This window comes from Camellia sinensis, chromosome 2 (genome assembly GCF_055761805.1).
Source record: "Camellia sinensis isolate YWXY chromosome 2, ASM5576180v1, whole genome shotgun sequence".
Taxonomy (NCBI): Eukaryota; Viridiplantae; Streptophyta; class Magnoliopsida; order Ericales; family Theaceae; genus Camellia; species Camellia sinensis.
Window position 1 is genome coordinate 200,592,785 of NC_138962.1, and position 20,622 is coordinate 200,613,406.

General features: G+C 34.0%; 1 protein-coding gene across 1 annotated transcript; it reads right to left on the reverse strand.

The window, feature by feature from the left end:
• Positions 1-4,029: 4,029 nt before the first annotated feature.
• On the reverse strand, positions 4,030-7,036 carry HAM2 (GRAS family transcription factor). Its single transcript, XM_028224904.2, has one exon. The coding sequence runs from the start codon at positions 6,561-6,563 to the stop codon at positions 4,392-4,394; it is 2,172 nt and encodes a 723-aa protein (XP_028080705.2). The 5' UTR covers positions 6,564-7,036; the 3' UTR covers positions 4,030-4,391.
• Positions 7,037-20,622: the final 13,586 nt, after the last annotated feature.

Here is a 20,622-nt window from a genome sequence, read left to right on the forward strand (position 1 = left end):
TCAATTATTCTATTTCCTTGCAATTATTGATCTCTATAGTAACCATACTAAAAGAAAAGAAAAATGTCATATTTATGGTTAGAGTTATTATTTGTGAATTTCCCTTACAATTATTGATCTTAATAACCATCTTATTTGAGTACACCATATTTCTTGAAAGAGAATGAATCAAATATGACAAATATGTAACTATTTGAACAGGGACATGACATTATATCAGCAATCTGCAATGGTTGAAACAAATCGACACAACAGCAATGCAAAGTACATAAAGATGAAGTTTGATATGTGGTTTAGTTAAATATATGTCTGTTTTGTGCTTTGTACACTTTCACATGCTAAGACTGCCATCTCATGGCAAATGCATTTGGTTGTACATTTTTTTTTTTTCTTTCATGTTTTTGAAACAAAACTATGAACAACACGCTTTGTTTTTCATAACATTTTTATTTTTTATGCGAAAATATTCTATTCCAAAATTAGAAAATAATTTTTTCATGTCTTTAAAATGGGTTATATTTAGAAGAAAAAAAAATCTGAAAAATAATTTTAAAAACAGTTAGTCAAACAAGTTTTTATTTTATTATTATTTTTTTTATGTTTCCTGAAAATTAAAATAGAAAATAGAAACACAACAAAACAAGCCCTAAGTTTTTCAACATTCTAGCAAATATCTTACTAATGCGGCGCACAAAATATCAAAATGTTTATAATTTCAATACATCATTTTACATATTTCAACATAGGAAAAATTACCTACACCTCCCTTGAAGTTTAATCAAATTATAAATTTCTTTTTGAGGTTTCAAAAGATACATCCCGTCCCTGAGATTTATATTCGCATAACAATTTAACCCGTACTGTTATTGCCCCTGCTGAAATTCCTTTGATAAGTCAACAAAATTTACAAAAGAATTACGTTAGATGGAAAAAAAAAAAAAAGTTTTTAGAATCATATTTGATTTGTTGTTTAGAAAAAAAAAAAATCAGAATAAAAAAAAACTAATTTAATAGAAATAAATATGAAAAAATATATTTAATTTGTAAAAATTATTTCTAACTACTCAAAAGATAAAATTATATAAAAATAATAATAATTTCTTATTTTTTATTTTTTAACCAAATTAATTTTTAATTTTTTTAAAAAAATTAAAAAATAAATTTCTAAAAAACAAACCAAACATATTTTAAGAATTTTTTTACAAGTCATTTCTTATATTTTTAACTTATTCAATTATTTGTTAATTTTATAATATTTTCACCATCTGACACTACAATATATAAATTTTTAGAGATCAATTTTTTTTCTCTCTAAAAGTGAAAATTTTGTTACAAAAGACATTTAAAGACTAATTTCTATCGTCGTGGGGATAATCGCTAAAAGGTCACCTTAAGAAGTCAAAAATAAGGCTTTCAAAGATAAAATTTTGAAAATGTCAATAATAAATAGACTTTTAAGGACAAAATAATTTAGTCTCAAAATGATTTATTTTTTAAGACAAAAAATTTGATACCAAAAAGATAATAATTAATCACTAATGTTCAATTTTCGTTACTAAGCCTCCGTTTGGGAAGTGGGTTGGCTTTTTGGCTTTTTGGCTTTTTTGGCTATTTTAGCCTGGGCTAAAAAGCTTGGTTTGGGAAGGACTTTTTGGCTTTTTGGCTTTTTTGATTTTTTTTGTGAGAGAAGAGTGTAATGATTATGGGTTGGATGTGATGTTTTGTTTGTTATGGCTAAAATAGCCTATTTTGTTTTTTGTGGCTAAAATAGCCAAAAAAGCCCAACCGACTTCTTCCCAAACGGTGCACTTTTCGCAACAAAAATATTTGGTCTTCTAAAAATAATTTTGTCCCTAAATTTTAGTCTCTAAAACCTTACTTTTTTATAGTGTGATAAGTGTTTTTCTATTTTAATTTTGCATTTCATAACTCCTTTTTTTTCTCGATACAGCGAAAATAAAACAAAGGCATAAGAGTAAGCCCTCTCTCTATCCATCCCCAGCATATCAGCCACTAACAGCTCTTGAATCTCAACTGGAGGTCATTAACAACTAAGATGTCTTCAGATTGTGCAGCTCTCAATTTGGCTAGAGCACCTGCGCATAAGTTTCCTTCACAATAGACATGTGGACAGTGCATTGGCAGCCATTGAATATGATCCTCGCATCTTCCACTAGATCTCTATAATATGATCCTCGCATCTTCCACCAGATCTCTATAAGGATATTTGCCTCGAGGGCCTTCTTTAAGCAGCTTGACTACTTCCTGAGCATCGGTTTCCACAACCACATTGTTGAAGCCTTTTTTAAGAATGATTGTCAGACCTTTATACACCCCTCCCCTCAATTCAATTTCAAGGCTGGTGCAGGTATCCATCCTCCCATAAGCAGCTTGGCCTTCATAACTTATTTAAAAATGATAATTTAGCTAAACTTCAAGAGATAATTTGTAATTTAGCTAAACTTCAAGGGAGAATCTGTAATTTAACTAAGCCTCCGTTTGAGAAGTGGGTTGACTTTTTGGCTTTTTGACTATATGAACTTGGACTCAAAAGCTTGGTTTGGGAAGGGCTTTTGGCTTTTTGGCTTTTTTGATTTTTTTGTGAGAGAATAGTGTAATGATTATAGGGTTGGATAGAATGTTTTGTCTGTTGTAGCTCATGAGCCTATTCTGTCTTTTATGGCTCATTGAGCCAAAAAAGCCCAATGAACCCTTGCCAAACCAACCCTAAATCTCACAGAAATGTAAGTAATTTGTCCTTATTTGTCAAAAGGACATTTTAGTCAATTTACGATATCCATTAACGGCGTTAATTGCAATGGATGATGTAATTTTTAAAACTTCAAGAGAAAATCTATAATTTCATTAAATCTCAAGAGATGTGTACGCAATTTACCCTTCAAAATACTTTCGCACTTTTTAATACTCTTTTTACATACTTCTTTAATACTAACACAACAAGCTTTAGAGTTATTTTTAGCATTTTTCTATTAACAAAACAACCACCAAACTATGATAATAACATGGTTACACATGTAATTTGCAAATGTTAATAACAATTTTCAGTGCAAAAGCACAAATAGCGTAGAGTAGCACTAAATTCAACATCAAAGAGATCTAACAAATCTAGGCAATGAAAAACTATGAAATATGAAATATGAATTTGACTTGGTGATTTTAAATAACGGTATCAAGACACTCGTTAATATTAGCCATACAATCATATATCTATCAATATTGGATAGTATCAACTAATATATTTGTATATGTTATGGCTGATACAGTATCAACTAATATATTTGTATATGTTATGGCTGATACGAAATGTAACGGTTGATGTTTAAAACCTTATAATAACGGCAAGACCTGCAATATAGAGATGCTTCCTTCTGGAATAGTATCCCCAAACTATAACTAATAAATTTGAGATTCATGAAATATTCAGCTTCGTGAACACCATAGTAAAAAAATGAAAATTAACAGAAACAATCTTGAAAAGGTAAAGATACCAATATTGTGAAAAATTCAGAAACAATAAAAGGCGTTACAAATCCGGTAAAGCCGCGCATTTTTAGAAGGAAAGAGAAAGTGGGATGCCTAAATTCAATAACTCTAAAGATTTCAGAAACAATTTGGGCATAGCTCAGTTTTTGCTATAACCGGTGAATAATCAACGTATTGTTCAACAACAGATGAAAACATTGGTCATGCATAAAACTCCACTCCAAATCATTAAATCACTAGTTCATTTCAGACTAGAACTCAATCCCGTGATATCCACAACTTCTATAAAGTGAAATATCGAACCAATACATCCAAGCGAAAAAATATAGAAGCAATATGCAACAACACAAGTGAACAGAAGTTCATGCAACGTTTAGTCAATGACCGTGAAATTTCACTATCTGAAGATAACAAACTCAGTGAAAACTACTGTCGAAACATCTAATTATCAAAACTACAGAATCATAGTATATAACAGTAGTCAAGAAATATATCCATCCAAAGCACACAACAAAGAGGTATCAATTAAAGGGTTAAATTCTTCAATTTTTTTCTTCCATTACCGGTCTTGCCTTGTTCCTTCCACAACAGCATTAAAACACCATAATAGTAATAGCCACATTGAATATAACAGATGAAAGAAAGAGAACTATACTAAATCATCCAGATAATAAAATGTCTGGTTCTTTTTCTTTTCTTTTTTTTCTTTTTTTATTTTTTTTATTTTTTTCCTAAACAATCTGCCTAAAACCACAATGACAATTAGCAGAGTGAAATCACAGGCAAGAAGATTCAAAAATATCAGATACTAAAGCAGTAAGTCATAACTTATGAGGCAACTACTCGACCACAGGGATGAATTTCGTGATCCAAGACACCTCCACTCCTCAGCACCTCCATGCTGACGCTGAGATGAGCTCCTTTTGCTGCCAGCACAGAAGGAGAGAAGACTGCCTCTTCTCGACATGGAATCCCCTAACCGGAGTCCTCTTCACCACACACTCAGCCTGTGATTCCGTGAAGTTACTGAACGTTAATGGGGAGAACCCAGATGACAAAAAAAGGGTCCTCCAATGCAGTGTCTTCTCAGGGGAACGGTATCGACCCATTACAATTTTTTCAATACCCGGTTGGAGCAAGAACCTCTCAATCTTTTGCAAGGCATCTAGGTTCACATTCACAGCATCAAGAGATTCAAGCAGGTTTGAGTATGATTGCAGGGCATGAATTACATGGTTTGGGAATGGGAGGTCGGTTCGATCACATCCTCTATCCACAGAGACAACAATTTTGGGGGATAATTGCTTCACAAAGCGAACAATCAAAGGGAGGGACAATTGGTAATTAGAAAATGAACCTATTGGGAGATTCACTGCAATTGCTTCATTTTCAGAGACATGAATTGGCAGAGACCATGAAGAAGCAGAGTGCAATGAATCAAGGCTTAAAATATCGAATTCAAACGCCATGTTAATTTCACTAGCAAAGTGATTCAAATTCTCTCTAGTGAGCCCGAGCTCGAGCTGGTCATGGGTTGAGGGAGATGCAAATGCAGTGATTTTCAACGATGGAGCTCCGGTGCTTCTCAAGGCAAGCTCTTGCATCAGAGAAGCCCATTGCCCACCATAACCAATATCGAAATCTACGATATGAATTCGATCAAACCCATCTAAAGCTTCAAGGAGTGCTTGGTTACAAGTAAAATTTGCAAATTGCAAAAGTGGTGAGATTTCTGAGAAAGATTTGTAAGCAGCAATCTTAAAGATTAGATTAAATGGCGAATTGGCCGCCGAGGGATTGGTGATGAGCAATTGCAGAGCCTCTTTACAGAGAAAAGCAGCTCTGTGAAAAGGCTTACCAATTGCAGAGAGCTGGTGATTGAGCCGCGCCAATATCGATTGCGCGAGAACCGAATTACCGGTCTGAACCAGCTCTGCGGCCTTGAATAGCTGGTCGATTATGCCCTGTTGTTGTTGACCCATTTCATCGGCTGCTTCGAATTTCGGCTTCATTGACATTGTTGGTCTCTGTTGAAGATAATTTGGAAGCAATTGAAGCTGGTGAGAGAGTCCTTGAGGTTGTTGATGAAGCATTGAATCCGAAAACGGACCCTTTGAGATCTGTTCAAGGCCGCCGCCACCAGGGTTGTGCCTTTTCTGCGGCGGCATGAGGTGGTGCTCTTGGTGGGTGTGTGGAAATGGCAAGAAAAAAGATGGGTTTTGGGTATGGTGAGCTTGGTGGTGATTGATTAGCAATGGTGGATTGAAAATCTGAGGCTTCACATCTGAGCATTCAAGTGGTGGCTGCTGTTGTTGACATTGCTGTGGTGGGTTGAAGAGACTGGGGGAGAAAAGATTAGGGTTTTGAGGGTTTGGAAGCTTGTAATTTGTGAGAATTGGTGTGTTTGGGGGGAGAGAGAGTTTTTCCTGAGAAAACCCTGACGTGGGTAAAGAGGGGTTAATAGAGCCCATAAAATTCCCAACACTTGAAACCATGTCTAACCCAAAACCTTGATCTACAACCCCAAAACCGCCATGGAATTCAAACTCCGGCGGCTGAGCACCGCCGCCGCCGCTCTGCAACAACTTGTTTAGACCCATTGAAGGGTCATCCACATCACCCATGATCCACCGGATAACAGATTGCTCTTGACTCGGTGACGCCGCCGCAGACTCGGACAACAAGCTCTCCCAATCCTCCATCCCAAGCCCACATTTCTCCGCCGTCACGGCGGCGCCGGCGGTGGTGGTTATCTCCAGTGAGGCTGATTCAACTCCAACATTCGAGTTTGGAGGCCATTTGTGAGATGAGTTTCCTGAAACCGCCGCCACACCGCCGCCACCACCGCCGCCGCCCAAAGAAGAAGACAGGGTTGAGGTTGAAGTAGGAGGGCTTGGGCTTCCGATGGTATCCAGGACAGAGGTAGGCTCACTACCAAGAAAGCAACTTTCTTTGTATTTCAACAATGGATTTGAAAATGGAGGCAATGAAGAACAAGAATATGAAGAAGAAGAAGAATCTAATAACCCCTTCCCCTGAAAATCAAAGGGTAAGGGCATCCCTTCATGAAACAGAGATCCACACAATACTTTCAATCTCTCTCTCTTTACCCCTAGTTTTGAAAACACAGAAAACAAAAACAGACAAAAGAGAAATAGTTTATTATGACCCAAAAACACTTGTTGAATGCAAGAAATTCAAGAAACCCACTTCACCACCACCCACATGAAATTTCTCTTTCTCTTCTTCTGCATATACATATACATATACATGTGTGTATATATATGTATCTCTTTCTTTGCTAGTATATAAAATATTTCTTCTTCTTCTTCTTCTTCTTCTTCTTCTTGGAAGTGGTTTGGTTGTGGTTCTCTTGTTCTTCTCTTCTCCTCCTCCTCTTGTGCTTGTAGTAGTAATACTCTTGTCTTCTGTTCTGTTTTCTGCCATGGATGCGTGCAACATAAAAAAGTAGTAAAGTGCCCCCCCATCTTCTCTCTCCTCTTCCCGTCCTCTCTCTCTCTCTCTCTCTCTCTCTCTCTCTCTATCTTTTGTTTATTTATTTATTAATTATTTTTTTATTAATTTTTGTGTGGCTTGTCTGTTGATGTAGTTATCTTCACTGTTACTTGGATGGGTGTTGTCAATCCATCTTTGCCCACTCTCACATTTAGCGCGTGTGAACACTGTAAATAAAATATTTATAAAATTATTTTAAATAAATTATATTGGTCACATTCAGATTTGAATAAAAAAATATAATTAATTTTATAAATAGCATAATTAGAATAGATTTTTAAAAATAAAAAAAAATTCATATAACAGTTTTTTTTAAAAAAAATTTATTAGTCATATAGATAAAAATAATAATCAATTTATTTTTTAAACTAAAAATATATATTTTTATAATATTTATCTTTAAAACTTGCCACAATCTATATTAGTTTGTTATGATCTTTTAAATTTTTCTAAAGGATAAATTGCATTGATATTTCTGAGATATGATTCAATTACATCCTCCTTTTTGATATTTTGAAAATTATTTTTATATTTTCGTGGTTAATAGTTTCATTTCACAAACCCCATACTTATATAATGGGTAAATTGAACTTTGCCCCCTAAAGTATCACTCATTTCTCAATTTGACCCTTTAAGTTTGATTTTTCTTACTTTGGCCTTTCATGTTTACAATCCTTCTCACTTTGGTCCTTCATGTTTGCAATTCTTTCTACTTTGGCCTTTTATAAAGTTTGATTTTTCTCACTTTGACCCTTCATGTTTGTAATCCTTCCTACTTTATCCTTCATGTTTGTAATTATTCTCACTTTACTCCTAGACTAACTTCCATTCAAAAAAGTAACAGAATTTGTCACATCACTAACACATCAGCTCCATATATGATGTAAAAAATTCACTAAAGATGTTAAAAATAAAAACAATGATTCATCCCACTAAAAATATCACCACTAATAGCACTAATGCATTAAAAAAGTAAAAAAAAAATACAACTCCAAGACCAAAACATCACATCATTAATGGCGAGACCCACTGCCACCTAATTAGTGGGAGCACTAATTAGTGCTCCCAAGCATTTTTCTAAAAATAAAAAATAAATAAATTAGAAAAAAATTTTGTCTTTATTGAACTTTTTTTTTTTCAAATTTATTCATAAACATTATTATATTATAGATGCATCTAGATTAGATGTGGCTAAAAAAATAAAAACAAATTTAAATAAAAAAAATAAAAAAAGTTCACTAAAGACGAAAAAAACGATAGTAACATTTTCATTTCAGAATTGATAATATAGGTGTTTGAGTCAGTATATTTTTATTTTTTTATCTTTAGTAAACTTTTTTCTTTTTTTAGTTAAATTTGTTTTTATTTTTTTAGTTGCATCTAATCTAGATGCATCTATAATGTAACAATGTTTATGAATAAATTTGAAAGAAAAAAAAAAGTTCACTAAAGACTAAAAAAAATTTCAATTTTTTTAATTTTTAATTTTTATTTTTTGCATATTTAGTGAATTTTTACATCACACATGAAGCTGATCTGTTAGTAATGTGGCAGATTCTGATAATTTTTTGGATGAAAGTTAGTTTAGGAATAAAGTAAAAATGATTACAAATATGAAGAGCCAAAGTGTGATGGATTGCAAACATAAAGGACCAAAGTAAAAATGATTACAAACATAAAGAGTCAAAGTGAGAAAAATTAAACTTAAAGGGCCAAAGTGAGACATGGGTGGAACTTTAGGGGGCAAAGTGTAATTTACTCTTATACAAAATGCAGCAATTCCTAATAAAAAAATATAAAAAATTACATTGAAAAAAAGGATAAATTACAAATACACCCTCTGAGATTTGCTTAAAGTACAGATTGCCCCTATAGTTTAAAAAATTACAAATACTCCATTGTTAGAATTTTTTATTTAACATAATTAACTAAAAAAAATGAAATTCATCATTACTCTCCTATAGAATAATAAAATTACTTAAATTATTAATTGAAACATATTTCTAACATTATTAAAAACTGTTAATTAACTTGATGATTTATTAATACAATGGGCGATTTGCTATAAAAATAGAGACCTCATGAGGTAGAATGTAATTTTCAAAATCACAGGAGGTGATTTGTATCTTAATTAAATCTCATGGGATGTATTTATAATTTATCCGGAAAAGTATAGTAAATGAAAGAAGAAAAAGAAGAAGAAGAAGAAGTAGAAGCAAAACAAGAAGAAGAAAAAAAAATGCATGGATTCAATATTTTCATTTCATCTAAATAATTATAATAATAAGGAGTTAGTGTAATTTTTCAAACATCAAAAAATAATATGTATTAAATCTAAACTTCAGAAAATGTTAGTATAATTTACCTAGCATAATTTACCTTTTTTCTAAAAGAGAAGTGCAACTAGTTATATTTTCTCTCAAACTTTCAACAAAGTTAATGTAACTTATTTAAGCCTTGTTTGTCATCTACTATATAATCCATCTTTTTATCTTTTTATCTTTTTTTCATCACATCACCTCTCTACTTTTTTGCACATCTTTTCGTAAAAAGACAAAAAGTGCACTTTTTTAGTACACCCCAAACCAATCCTTATTTTAAAAACTTGTTTTAAGATATGTAAAAATAAAAAAAAAAATAAAAAATATCAACCATGGAGACTTATACCGATTCAAATCGATCTACAATAAGAAATTGTTTGGCCTATGCTATTTTAATCTCTCTTTTTTTTTTATCTTGTTTAAATCAAATTAATTTTTATTTGAATCACATTATTTTTTACTATTATATCTCTTTTTAAAAAAATAAATAATATATATTTATTTTAAATCATTTCCAACAATTCTTAACTTGTGTGATTTGACAAGAATGTGCTATTTGTATTGGGCATATAATTATCTTTACTGCTACTTGTTAGAGTCTTGTCACTCTCAGTGCCGGTAAACATTCTAAGCCCCGGTTTGGTCAATATTTTGAACTAAATAATGACACGTAGATAAAATAAAAAATTAATAAAAAAATTTATCATTTCAAAGTCAAAAAAAATTTAAAAAAATCAAACAAATAAAAAAAATCTCAGATTAAAATAATTAAAATAATTAAAAAATAATTACCAAACGAACCTTAAATAAAGTTTAAAATTTAATTTTGAACATTGTTTCAGAGTGTGGAATATTGTCAATCAACCAAACTAACCCATGCAATATGAGAAAAAGATGAGCTAATTGAGTTGGGCGTATAGTTAACTTCACTGCCACTTGCTAGGTCTTATCACTCTCTCCATGTTATGCTAACATATACCATGCAATATGAGAAAAAGATGAGCTAATCGAGTTGGGCGTGCAGTTATCTTCACTGCCACTTGCTAGGTCTTATCACTCTCTCCATGTTATGCTAAGAATAATGCTTGGGACTCTCTTTTGGGGGTCACTCTTCCACCCCATTTGTCATGTGACGGGTGGTGATTGGAGGAGCAGGAAAAAATAAAAAAAGAAAAAAAAAATGTAACCAATGAGAGAGAGAGGGGGTCAAAGGGGATGGGAGAAAAGGGGAATGAATCATTGTTGCATGTATTATAGGATATGTAAGGGCACTCTTAAAAATATGTATTTTAGGGATAAGTAAAAAAATTAAGATAAATTATCAATAAATCTTAATAGTTAGACTTAATTTTTATCAAATTTTATTTAAAATAAGTCTTAATAAAAATTTTACTAAAAATAATTTTTTTATAACAATTTTTTATATATGTCGCTAAAAATTAATAATTATTGACTTTTTTTTATAATGATTTTTATAAATTGTCGTTAAAATTTACAATTAGTGGCATTTTTTTATGACAAATTTTTTCCATAGGACCTATTAGATAACAAATTCATTTATTAGGACCTACACATAAGTATCCCAAAAAATTATCAATCCGTCAACTAAGGGGTGTTTTGGGAACTTGACTTTTAGTCACTTTTTTAGGTTTGTAGCAAAAGCCAAAAATTAGCTTTTTTGTATTTAAAGACATTTGGGAAGTTAGTTTTCAGCCGCTGGTGAAATTATAATTCTACCCCTTATGGGTCAAAATGTGCTACATGAGTAAAGTTGTAAATATTTTAAATTGAATGACGATAGTTTAGTCATTTTATTGTGCTTTAACATCATAAACAAATATTAATCAAAAATGACAAAATTAATTTTTTACCAGCTTTTCAAATTATTTGTCTGAAAAAAACAAAAACTTGATTAAAAGTCAAAAAATTATTTATCTTTTCAAAATAGTCCGAGGGATAACAAAATATTTCGATCCATCAAGTTCCTGACTCTTCCTAATTCTAATAGGATGGGATCGGGAGTGATTGACTAAGATGACGTCGAATTTAAGAAAACTTTTGAAACACACAATTACGTTCGGGTCGAGAGTGGAGGAGAATATTTTTTACTCAAATCATACCCGATCCACAAATATAATATTACAGGGTTGTTTGGAATGTCTTAAATGAGTGTATTTTTAAAATTTTTAGACTAAAAAATAAAGGAAAAAAATATGATTCTTTAAAATAACTTTTTATTTTTTTACAAAAAATGTGTATTAAACTATTATATAAAATAGTAAAATTGCGTTTTTACCCCTACGTTCTAGACTCATTAGTGACAGTGCTACAGAAGGACCGTACGAAATGGTTGAAATGGTGAGAAGAATCTGAATCATATGCATATATAGCATGAGGCTTCATGGGTACTGTTGGGCCCATGGGGGCCCACTACAGGTCCCGTTTCAATAATCTAAACCGTTTAATGTGTAGAACTCGTTAAGTACTATATGCCTGTAAAAAATCACTTTGATCAGATATCGATAGTTATGTGATCAAAACTGTTTTGTATGAGAAAAATGGACGGTGAAAAATAAACGGCTGGAAAAAATCTGATTTGATCACATAGCTATCCATATCCGATCAATGTGATTTTTTTCAAGCATATAATACTCGACAAGTTCTATACATTGAATGGTTCGAATTATCGAAACATGATCTGTGGTGGGCCCCCACGGGTCCAACAGTACCCTCCAACTTAATGAATATGTATATCTTCTTTTTTTTTTGTACCATCAGTGTGTAAATCTCCCATCATTTTAGTATCATCATTGTGTAGCTTTTTGGATTGAACTAATATTGTAGAAATTAATTTTTTTTATATTTTTAATTTGTAAATAGTGATAACTTTTTTACTTTTTGAATAATTTTTTGACTTTTTGACTTTTTCTCAACATGTCAAACTAGCCTTAAATAAATAATAATATTACATAGGTATATAATATGTTGTTGTATTTTTATACGTAATATCTATACAATATATTATTAAATTTCTACTAAGTTATATATATAATATAATTTTATTATATGTACAATATATAATATATTTTTTAATTATAAATATCATTTTCTAGTTTTACTTATTGAATTTTAATATTATTGTTAAATTTTTTATTATGTTGCGGATCGGATAAAGTCAAGAGTAGGGGTTACATTTGTGGGTTTGGGTGGGGATATGGGAGAGTTTCATGAGGATCGGGTCAAGGTGGGGGCAAGTGGCAAAAAAAAGAGGGGAGGGGGGGGGGGGGTTTGGGGGGTAGGGGGCCTGACTCATATCTTACCATTGTCATCCGTACTGTCAACTTGCATGAACCCAAACCACATAAACAATTTGAGAATATGGGGTCCGTTTGTTTTCAGAGGTAGATTGGGTGGGCTTGTTAGTGAGGGGACTAAGAAATTTGTGTTTGTTTGATAACCAATGGACTAGCAATAATTCCTGTTTGTTTTGAGAGATAGGAGTGGGATTAACTAGTTAAATTCTATAAATACCCTTGTTACATTATTATGAAATTTGGAAATTATTAGTGAGTGGATTATGAAAAATTGTATTTATTTGTGATATATTTTAATATTAAAAATTATGTTTTATAAAAACATAATTATATGAAATTATTTTTATAAAAATATTAGTATATTAAATTATTTTTATAAAACTGAATTATGAAAACAACTTAGCCCAGCCCACGGTTTTAACCATTCCATGGTTTTAAACAGTGGATTGAAAGATTTTTTTCACTTAAATGTTGGTTCATTGTTCATCCATCATAATCTTCTCTGTTAATAAAAAAAAAAAAAAACAGAGCATCACTACAAGGACGACGATGACACCGATCTTCACCGACGACTACGCAACGACGACGACGACGACGATGACGACGCCGATCTTCATAGTCAACGCGATTTTGTTTTTCTTACAAATTTCAATTTTGTATAATTTCATATCATGTAAGTCTTTTGATTTGTAGCTCTTTTGTCTAATTTAATCAAAGATCGGAGCATCACTCTTCAATTTTACTAATCTAATTTACAATTTGTCTACACTTCTATTTGATTGGTGAGAAAATCGAATGAAATATGCATATATAATAATAATAATAATAATAATAATAATAATAATAATAATAAGAGAATAGAGAGAGAGTAGAGAAGAGAAGAGAAGAGGGTAAACGAGTAAATTACTTCTCTAATACTAACGGACTAATTTTCAATATCAAGTGTTGGGGCAGACTAACAATCCCAACATGCAAGGCCCATCTGAAGCCCTCCAGCTTATGAATCCATTCTCAAAATTTGTAGACAAACATGAGTTATGTTTACTATTCATTATTCACAGTCCACTCCGGACTGTGAAAGAGAAAACAAACGAGGCCATGGGCTAGTTGGGTTGCCCATGTAGTTTTATTTTGGGAAAATTACACTAACATGTGTCAGTCAAAAAATATCTAGAAGTAAATAAAAAATAATAATATTAATAATTATAATTATAATTTTTTTAATTAATATATAATTAAATTACATTGATATCACTACAGTGTTATCCTCTCTTTTACTTTCATTGGTACTTGGTAGGGTCCTATCATGCCCACGTTAACATATAATATGTGTAAGAATTGTCACGACTCGCTTCACGGCTCGTTTAGCCGCCTTCATAAAATCTCCATTGAAGAAAGGCTCAAACAATTGAGGCTAATGGAAGATTTTGGAACTTTCTAGAAAACTTGAGAAATTGTAGGAATATTATACATAATTCTAGAACTTGTAAGGAATGTTCTAGAATGGACTTTAGATAGTTCTAAGAAACTTGTGGAAGGCCCTAAGGGCATGTTTGATTGGGTGGATTAGAATATGGGATTGAGATTATTAATCCGTGGGCTCAATTATCCTATGTTTGTTTTAACATTTTGGTTTAGGATTTTTAATCCAACGGATAATTAATCCAACAAATTTGTAGGATTATTAGTAATGGAGTAGGGGTGAGATTATAAATCCAATGAATATTAATCCAATTGGATAGTAAATACCACACTAATTTAATAGGATTATTAATACTTCACTATTAATTTTGTGAATCAAACATGACCTTAGAAGATTCCACACCTAACATTAATTGTACATTCTAGATTATTCCTAGAAGGCTAAGTTGCCTATTTGGCCAAACCATCCAATGAAATGTAATCCAAGTGAATATCAGGAAAGTATTCTCCAATTAGGGGTGTTCGCGGATCGGTTTTGTGCGGTTTGCGGTTCGGTTTTGACCCGCCCGCATCTATGCGGTTTAGGAAAAAGTCAACCCGCAACCGCCCGCAGTGCGGTTTGCGATTTATGCGGATAGGGTTTGTAAATGTGTGGGCGGTTGCGGGCGGTTTGCGGTTTACACTTTTTTCTTTAAAAATTAATTTTTAAGTTTTTTTTCCCACCGAATTTAGGCATTAGATTCATTTTAGATATTTGTGATCAATTGATAACAATTTTCTGATGAGTTTACAAATAAAAATTGAATATCACTAGTATTTTTGTCATGAAAAAAATGTATATCAATGCATTAAAGGTTGTACTCAATTAGAATTGTCAATTCAGTAATCAATAATCAAACTAGAAGTTTCATCGATCACCAGAAGAAAATTTTTATTAGAAAAAAGTGGATGAGACATCAATGAAAATCATATAAGAAACCAAGTTTAGGACTTGATAATTCTACGACATTAAGAAAGTTGAGAAATACTTAAAAATAAGGATCCTAGTGTCATAGAGAATATAATGGTGCTCCTGTTAAAGTTACAAAGTTGGTATATAAAAAATAATATTAATAATACTAATTAAAGTGCGGGCGGTTTTTGCGGGTTGCGGTTTTAACCCGCGACCCGCCCGCAACCCGCAAATTTTTCATATTTCAAACCGCATCCGCCCGCATTATGTTTGCGAAACCGCCCATTTATATGCGGGTTGGACGGGTTGGGCGGTTTGAGCGGTTCGGATAAACCGTTGCCCACCCCTATCTCCAATAACTTCTCTCTCTAAAATTTCTCAAGTGTGTGTGAATCTTTTCGTTTAAATAGACTGACTTAATGCTAACTATGCAGGTGTCAAGTATCCAAAACCGCACGGTTGAATTGAGAAAACTAAGGCCATCACAATGCTCTAAATAAATTATATATAAATTTATTTTTAAAATTTGTTTTAGGGGTGTGCAAATTTTTAGTCTTAAGGTTCCAAATAATCCAAGCAATTATACACTACCATTTTTACATTTTTAGTTACAATAATTACTAGTCAAGCTTACTTTATCTAACTTGTCAACAAAATCCATTTAATATTTCTTATGAGGTGGTTGATTAAATGTAAAATTTAATCAATTTCAAAGTTGAAAAACTTTTTCCTCATAAGCAATTTGTAACAACTATAACCAATAATATTTTATAGGCAAGTCATATATTTGGAAAACAACTATCTAATTGTTTCAAATAAGTCAAACCTCAATTAATTTTTCTGGTTTCTTTTTAGGATGAAACATTAATAAATTTCAAAATGTGATTTTGTAAATTATTTAGTCCTTTCTTTTTTTCTTATGAACCCAAAGGTCCTATTAAAATAGAAATTATGCAAAATGATAGTCACTTACCTATTTGAGTTTAATTTTTAGAGATAAAAGTGAGTTTATCTAAATATAAAATTACACATTTGGACAATATGTACTATAGAAGTTTTGAATTTTCACTCATTCTGGAACAAATCACACATTACTAACAAAAACTTAACACTCTAATAACGTAACACACTAAAAAATTCTTTGGTATATTTTTCATAAACGTAACAACGTTGTGTGAGTGATTTTCCTATCACACTGCCCAACTCAGTATTCAGCTAGAGAACACTGGTAGAATAAATGACACCTGGCTAACCTGTAACAGAAAGAGAAGATTCCGACGGTGGTTTCAACCACCTGGGGGCACTCCGACGATCAAGTCAGTATATCTCTCAAAGATAATCAATAATGCTAAACTCAATGCTTAAAGTATAAAATTACGTACCTTAGACCCACGGGGGTGCCTCTCTTTTATAGTTACCTCAATCCTAATCCCAATAGAAGCCAGACTTCTATGAATTCTTGTTTAGTATTTACTTTGGACTCCTTCAGAGATAAGGATAAACTCGCTAAGAGTTTTATCCTTATCTTGGCTAAGTCCTCTCTTTATTCTAGAACTCTTGTCCCTTATCCGCTTATCTCGGATTCCGATATCTTCGGAGATAACCTCGGCCTAGCAGAGATGACCTCGGCATAAAAGACCAGAACACATGGCACCTCGGCTGACACGTCGACGTCACCTTGCCACGTGTCGGTACTCAAAAATATATCCCCACAACTGCCCCCTAGGTTCTACTATCTCGGTATTCTGAGGTGATGGAACCTATACCACTCCGTTTTCTCAGTACGTCGGTTTTCAGTATCTCAGTCGAGATCATTATTTTGGCCAACATGTCTTTGCTGAAGAACAAGAACTTCAAGAACCATTTCACGCGTATGAGCTGTCATACACCATAATTCAACCATTTTTAGCCACGTGTTTCTTTCTTACTGGTTCGTACCTGTGACGCGCCCGTAGGCCGTCTCTCTCTCACGTGCGTCGTCTGACGTATACGTTCTTCCAAGCGTATTGATTACTTTTTGCCTCCGTTTTCATTTTTAACAAAACACCTCTTCGATTTTTCCCTTTCACTTTATTCTTGTTTCTGAAAAACTTTTTCTCTTTCTAACTTTCTTTTCTCGAGTTCGCCATTGTTCAAGCTTCCTTACTCTGAAACTTATTCCACTCACCACTTCTGGCGTGTTTTGCACCATTTCGTTGCCTCCACAACTGTCGTCTGACTTCGGCGATCTTTACACCGGCTTCATATTTTCTGGTAAGCAACTATTTTCTTCTTATTCCAGTTCTTGATCTTTTCTGGAATTTCTTGTTATTACTGCTTTGCTCAAACATTTAATTTGTGAATCATACATCTGAATGCGTTCATTTTACTTTTTGCTTATGCTTTAAATACATGTACTGTTCATAGTTTTCTTGCACGTCTTGCCACTGTTCTTGGCCTTCAACCCTTTGTATTCTTCATGTTTTTGATAGTCCATCTCTGTTCTTGATTCTGAAACTTCGCATTTGTTTTCTGTTTTTGTGTCTTTTCCAGATCTGTGCCTTTGATCTTCATCTCCATAGTTTTAGGTTTGGGATTTGTCTGTAGAACCCACATTTTAGGAAAAACTGAAACATCCCATACAAATTTCTGCACCAGTTCAAACCTAGGTTTTTTGCCGAGGTCCCAATAACCCTTTTTGAAACATCTTCTTTCTGAAATCCAATACCTTTAGTTATCCCGATATCATGGGTATGTGGAAACATCGGGTAGACACCCCCTCCAAGCTAGAACTTTTTAGGCAAGAGTTTGAAATCCCAGCCGATGTCAATCTTAGGCTGGCTGGGGATGATGACTCCATCATGCCTACTGATCACTCCATGCCCTTCCTTGTAATTGCCTTTATTAAGTGTGGACTTCGGTTTCCACTTGACCATTTTTTCTGTCAAATCCTTCACTTCTATAAGTTGAACCCAATGCAACTCGCCATCAATTCTTACCGAGTTATTACTAGTACCATAGCTTAGTTAAACAAGAGAATGCCAGGATTACACTTGCCGATTTTCAATACTGTTATACTGTGTGTCATCTTAGAAAAGACACGGACTATGTCTATTACCTTAAGCTGAGATCCATCAAATATAAAATCGTAGCCGACCTCCCAGACTCCAACAAGGGAGCTGGAGACGATTACTTCATTGTCTCGGACAATTGAGAGTTTCAGCCAAACGACGACCTCCATCTTTATCCCTTAAGCCAAACTATTTTGGGGGAAGGAGCTGGTAAGGGCCACCCTTCATTAAGTTTCTTTTTATCTTCCTGCATAAAGTTTTCAATATTCTTGTTCTAATGTCTATGCTATTTTTATCTTTGCAGTTCTTCCTCAGCCTCCAAAGAATTTTCGCCAATCCTTCTATCCCAGCAAGGATTTGAAAAAACTTCTGAACTTTCCAATTCACAAACGAAAGGCGTCTCTGCTCCTCAACTTTATCCCAGCCTATAAATCAACTCTGCCCGACGTCCCTAAGCGGAAGAAGAAAAGTCTTTCTCCACCATCTGCCACAACGCCACAGACCATATCCACATCTCAGACAGACCAGGGGTCAACCTCTGATCCAGCCGAGCAACCGTCAACTTCAGCTCCATACTTGGTTCCAATATCACAACGCCGCTGTCGACGCCGAACAGTCTCTACTGCCGAGATGGGTCGCCCAAAACTAGTTGCAAAAGATCTTTTGGCCAGCATTCCATCATCTGTTGACGATCAACCAGCACAAACCCAACCTCCACCAAAGCCGAAAAGAATAAAGAAGGCTCAACCAAAGGCTAAAGTTATTCAGACTGAGACTGAGGACACTTTGCCTATCTCAAAGTTGGCTAAGAGTGATAAATCTTAGCTTTCCGCTGGGAAGAGGCGCTCTGCGACTCAACCACCAGAATCCCAAAAACCAAAAAAGTCGAGGTCTTCTTCTGCAACAACCTCGGGATCAAAAAAGCCTGATGCCCCCTGGGCCCCTGCAATTACTCTGGAAGACAAGCCTGTCATGGCAAGTGATAGCGCCGAGGATATTACTGTCGGCGTTGCACTCAGCACTGCTCTGCTGTTACCAGACGATCTGGAGTGAAACACCCAGTACAGTGAGTATGAGAATTACGCTCTAATGCTTCAGCACTCCGTTCAGGTAGATGTCTTCTATTTGGTAGTTTTCTTCTTTCTTTCTCTTTATTTCGTACTTTGAATATTCTCTAATACCTCTGTTTTCTTTCAGGCCATCCAGCATGCCCACTTTTTCTCAATGCAGTCTTTTGAGAATCGGGAGAGGCTTGTCGAGATGAAGAGGGAGTTCTCTTCCCTTCAAAAGACCAACAAAGGTCTTCAATCAAAGATGAAAAAATTGGAGGACCAATCCGAGGCTGCAATCAAAGCTCAGACCAATGCCGAAGAGAAGGCTGAGGCTATCAGGAAAGTGGCTGAGTCTCAGAAGAGAAAAGCCAAGGAAAAAATGGTCCAAGCCGAAAAAGAGCTTCAGGAGGCACTGGCCACCAAAGAAGCCGAAATAAAATACGCCGACGAGAAGGCGTATACCCAAGGCATGGCCGACGTCACAGATGCCTACGAACAACAGGTGAAGGAGGCATGCAACAAGGGTTTCACCCTTGGTTGGATGTCCCTTCTAAAGAAACTCAATGTCCTAGAGGACTCACCATTGAAGAAAGCTGATGTCATTCCTCTTCCATTCCCTCCAGCTCAACCTCCAAGTTAAGACGTCGGCGAATCTGAGTCTGAGGATGGTGATGAGGAAGAGGATGAGACTTTGGTAAGAAAATTTAAAGATGCTGATGGGGCCAAGTCCCCTCTTTAGAATGAGCAAGTCCTAGACTTGACTCAGGATGAAGAAGGCGATGAGGTTCCCAAAGATGCTGCTTATGAGAAGGAATCAACCAATGCCACCCTTACAGATAAGAGCCTTGATAACACTCTTGCAAAAATTGACGCCGAGCTCGCGGCGGATAAGGCTGCTGAGATGTCTTCTCAACAATCATCTGATCTTCAAATTCAACCAACTGGTGGAGAGGAATCTTAGCCTCATTGCTTGTTTGTATTTTGTTTCTTCTTTATCTTTTGGAACAATGTAAGCTTTTTGTATGGTCAATGTGTCCTTTTCTCGGTGAATGCTAATACAACTTTTCTTTTCTAAGTGCTTGCACTCTTGTCTTCTCTTCATTGCTTCTACATGATTCTGTACTTAGAATATTCTGCATGTCTTTCACATACTTTTCCTTCTTTGTACAATCTTCTCGGGGTGACACACCTCGGATAGACAAACTTCTCGGTTCTAATCTTAACTTGTAAACTTTTAACAAGTGTTGAACATCATACTGGTTTAACTCAACTTGTAAATTGTCCACAAATTTCAATAAGTGCTAAACAATGACTTTGGTTTAACTTAACTTGTAAATTGTCCACAAATTTCAACAAGTGTTTAAGCAATGATTTCGGTTTAACTTAACTTGTAAATTGTCCACAAATTTCAACAAGTGTTAAATAATGATTTCGACTTAACTTCAACTTGTAAATTGTCCACAAATTTCAACAAGTGTTAAGCAATAATTT

What these genes read in the sequence shown, in the direction of transcription:
- HAM2 (XM_028224904.2), bottom strand. Translation starts at nt 6,563, where the DNA reads ATGCCCTTACCCTTTGATTTTCAGGGGAAGGGGTTATTAGATTCTTCT.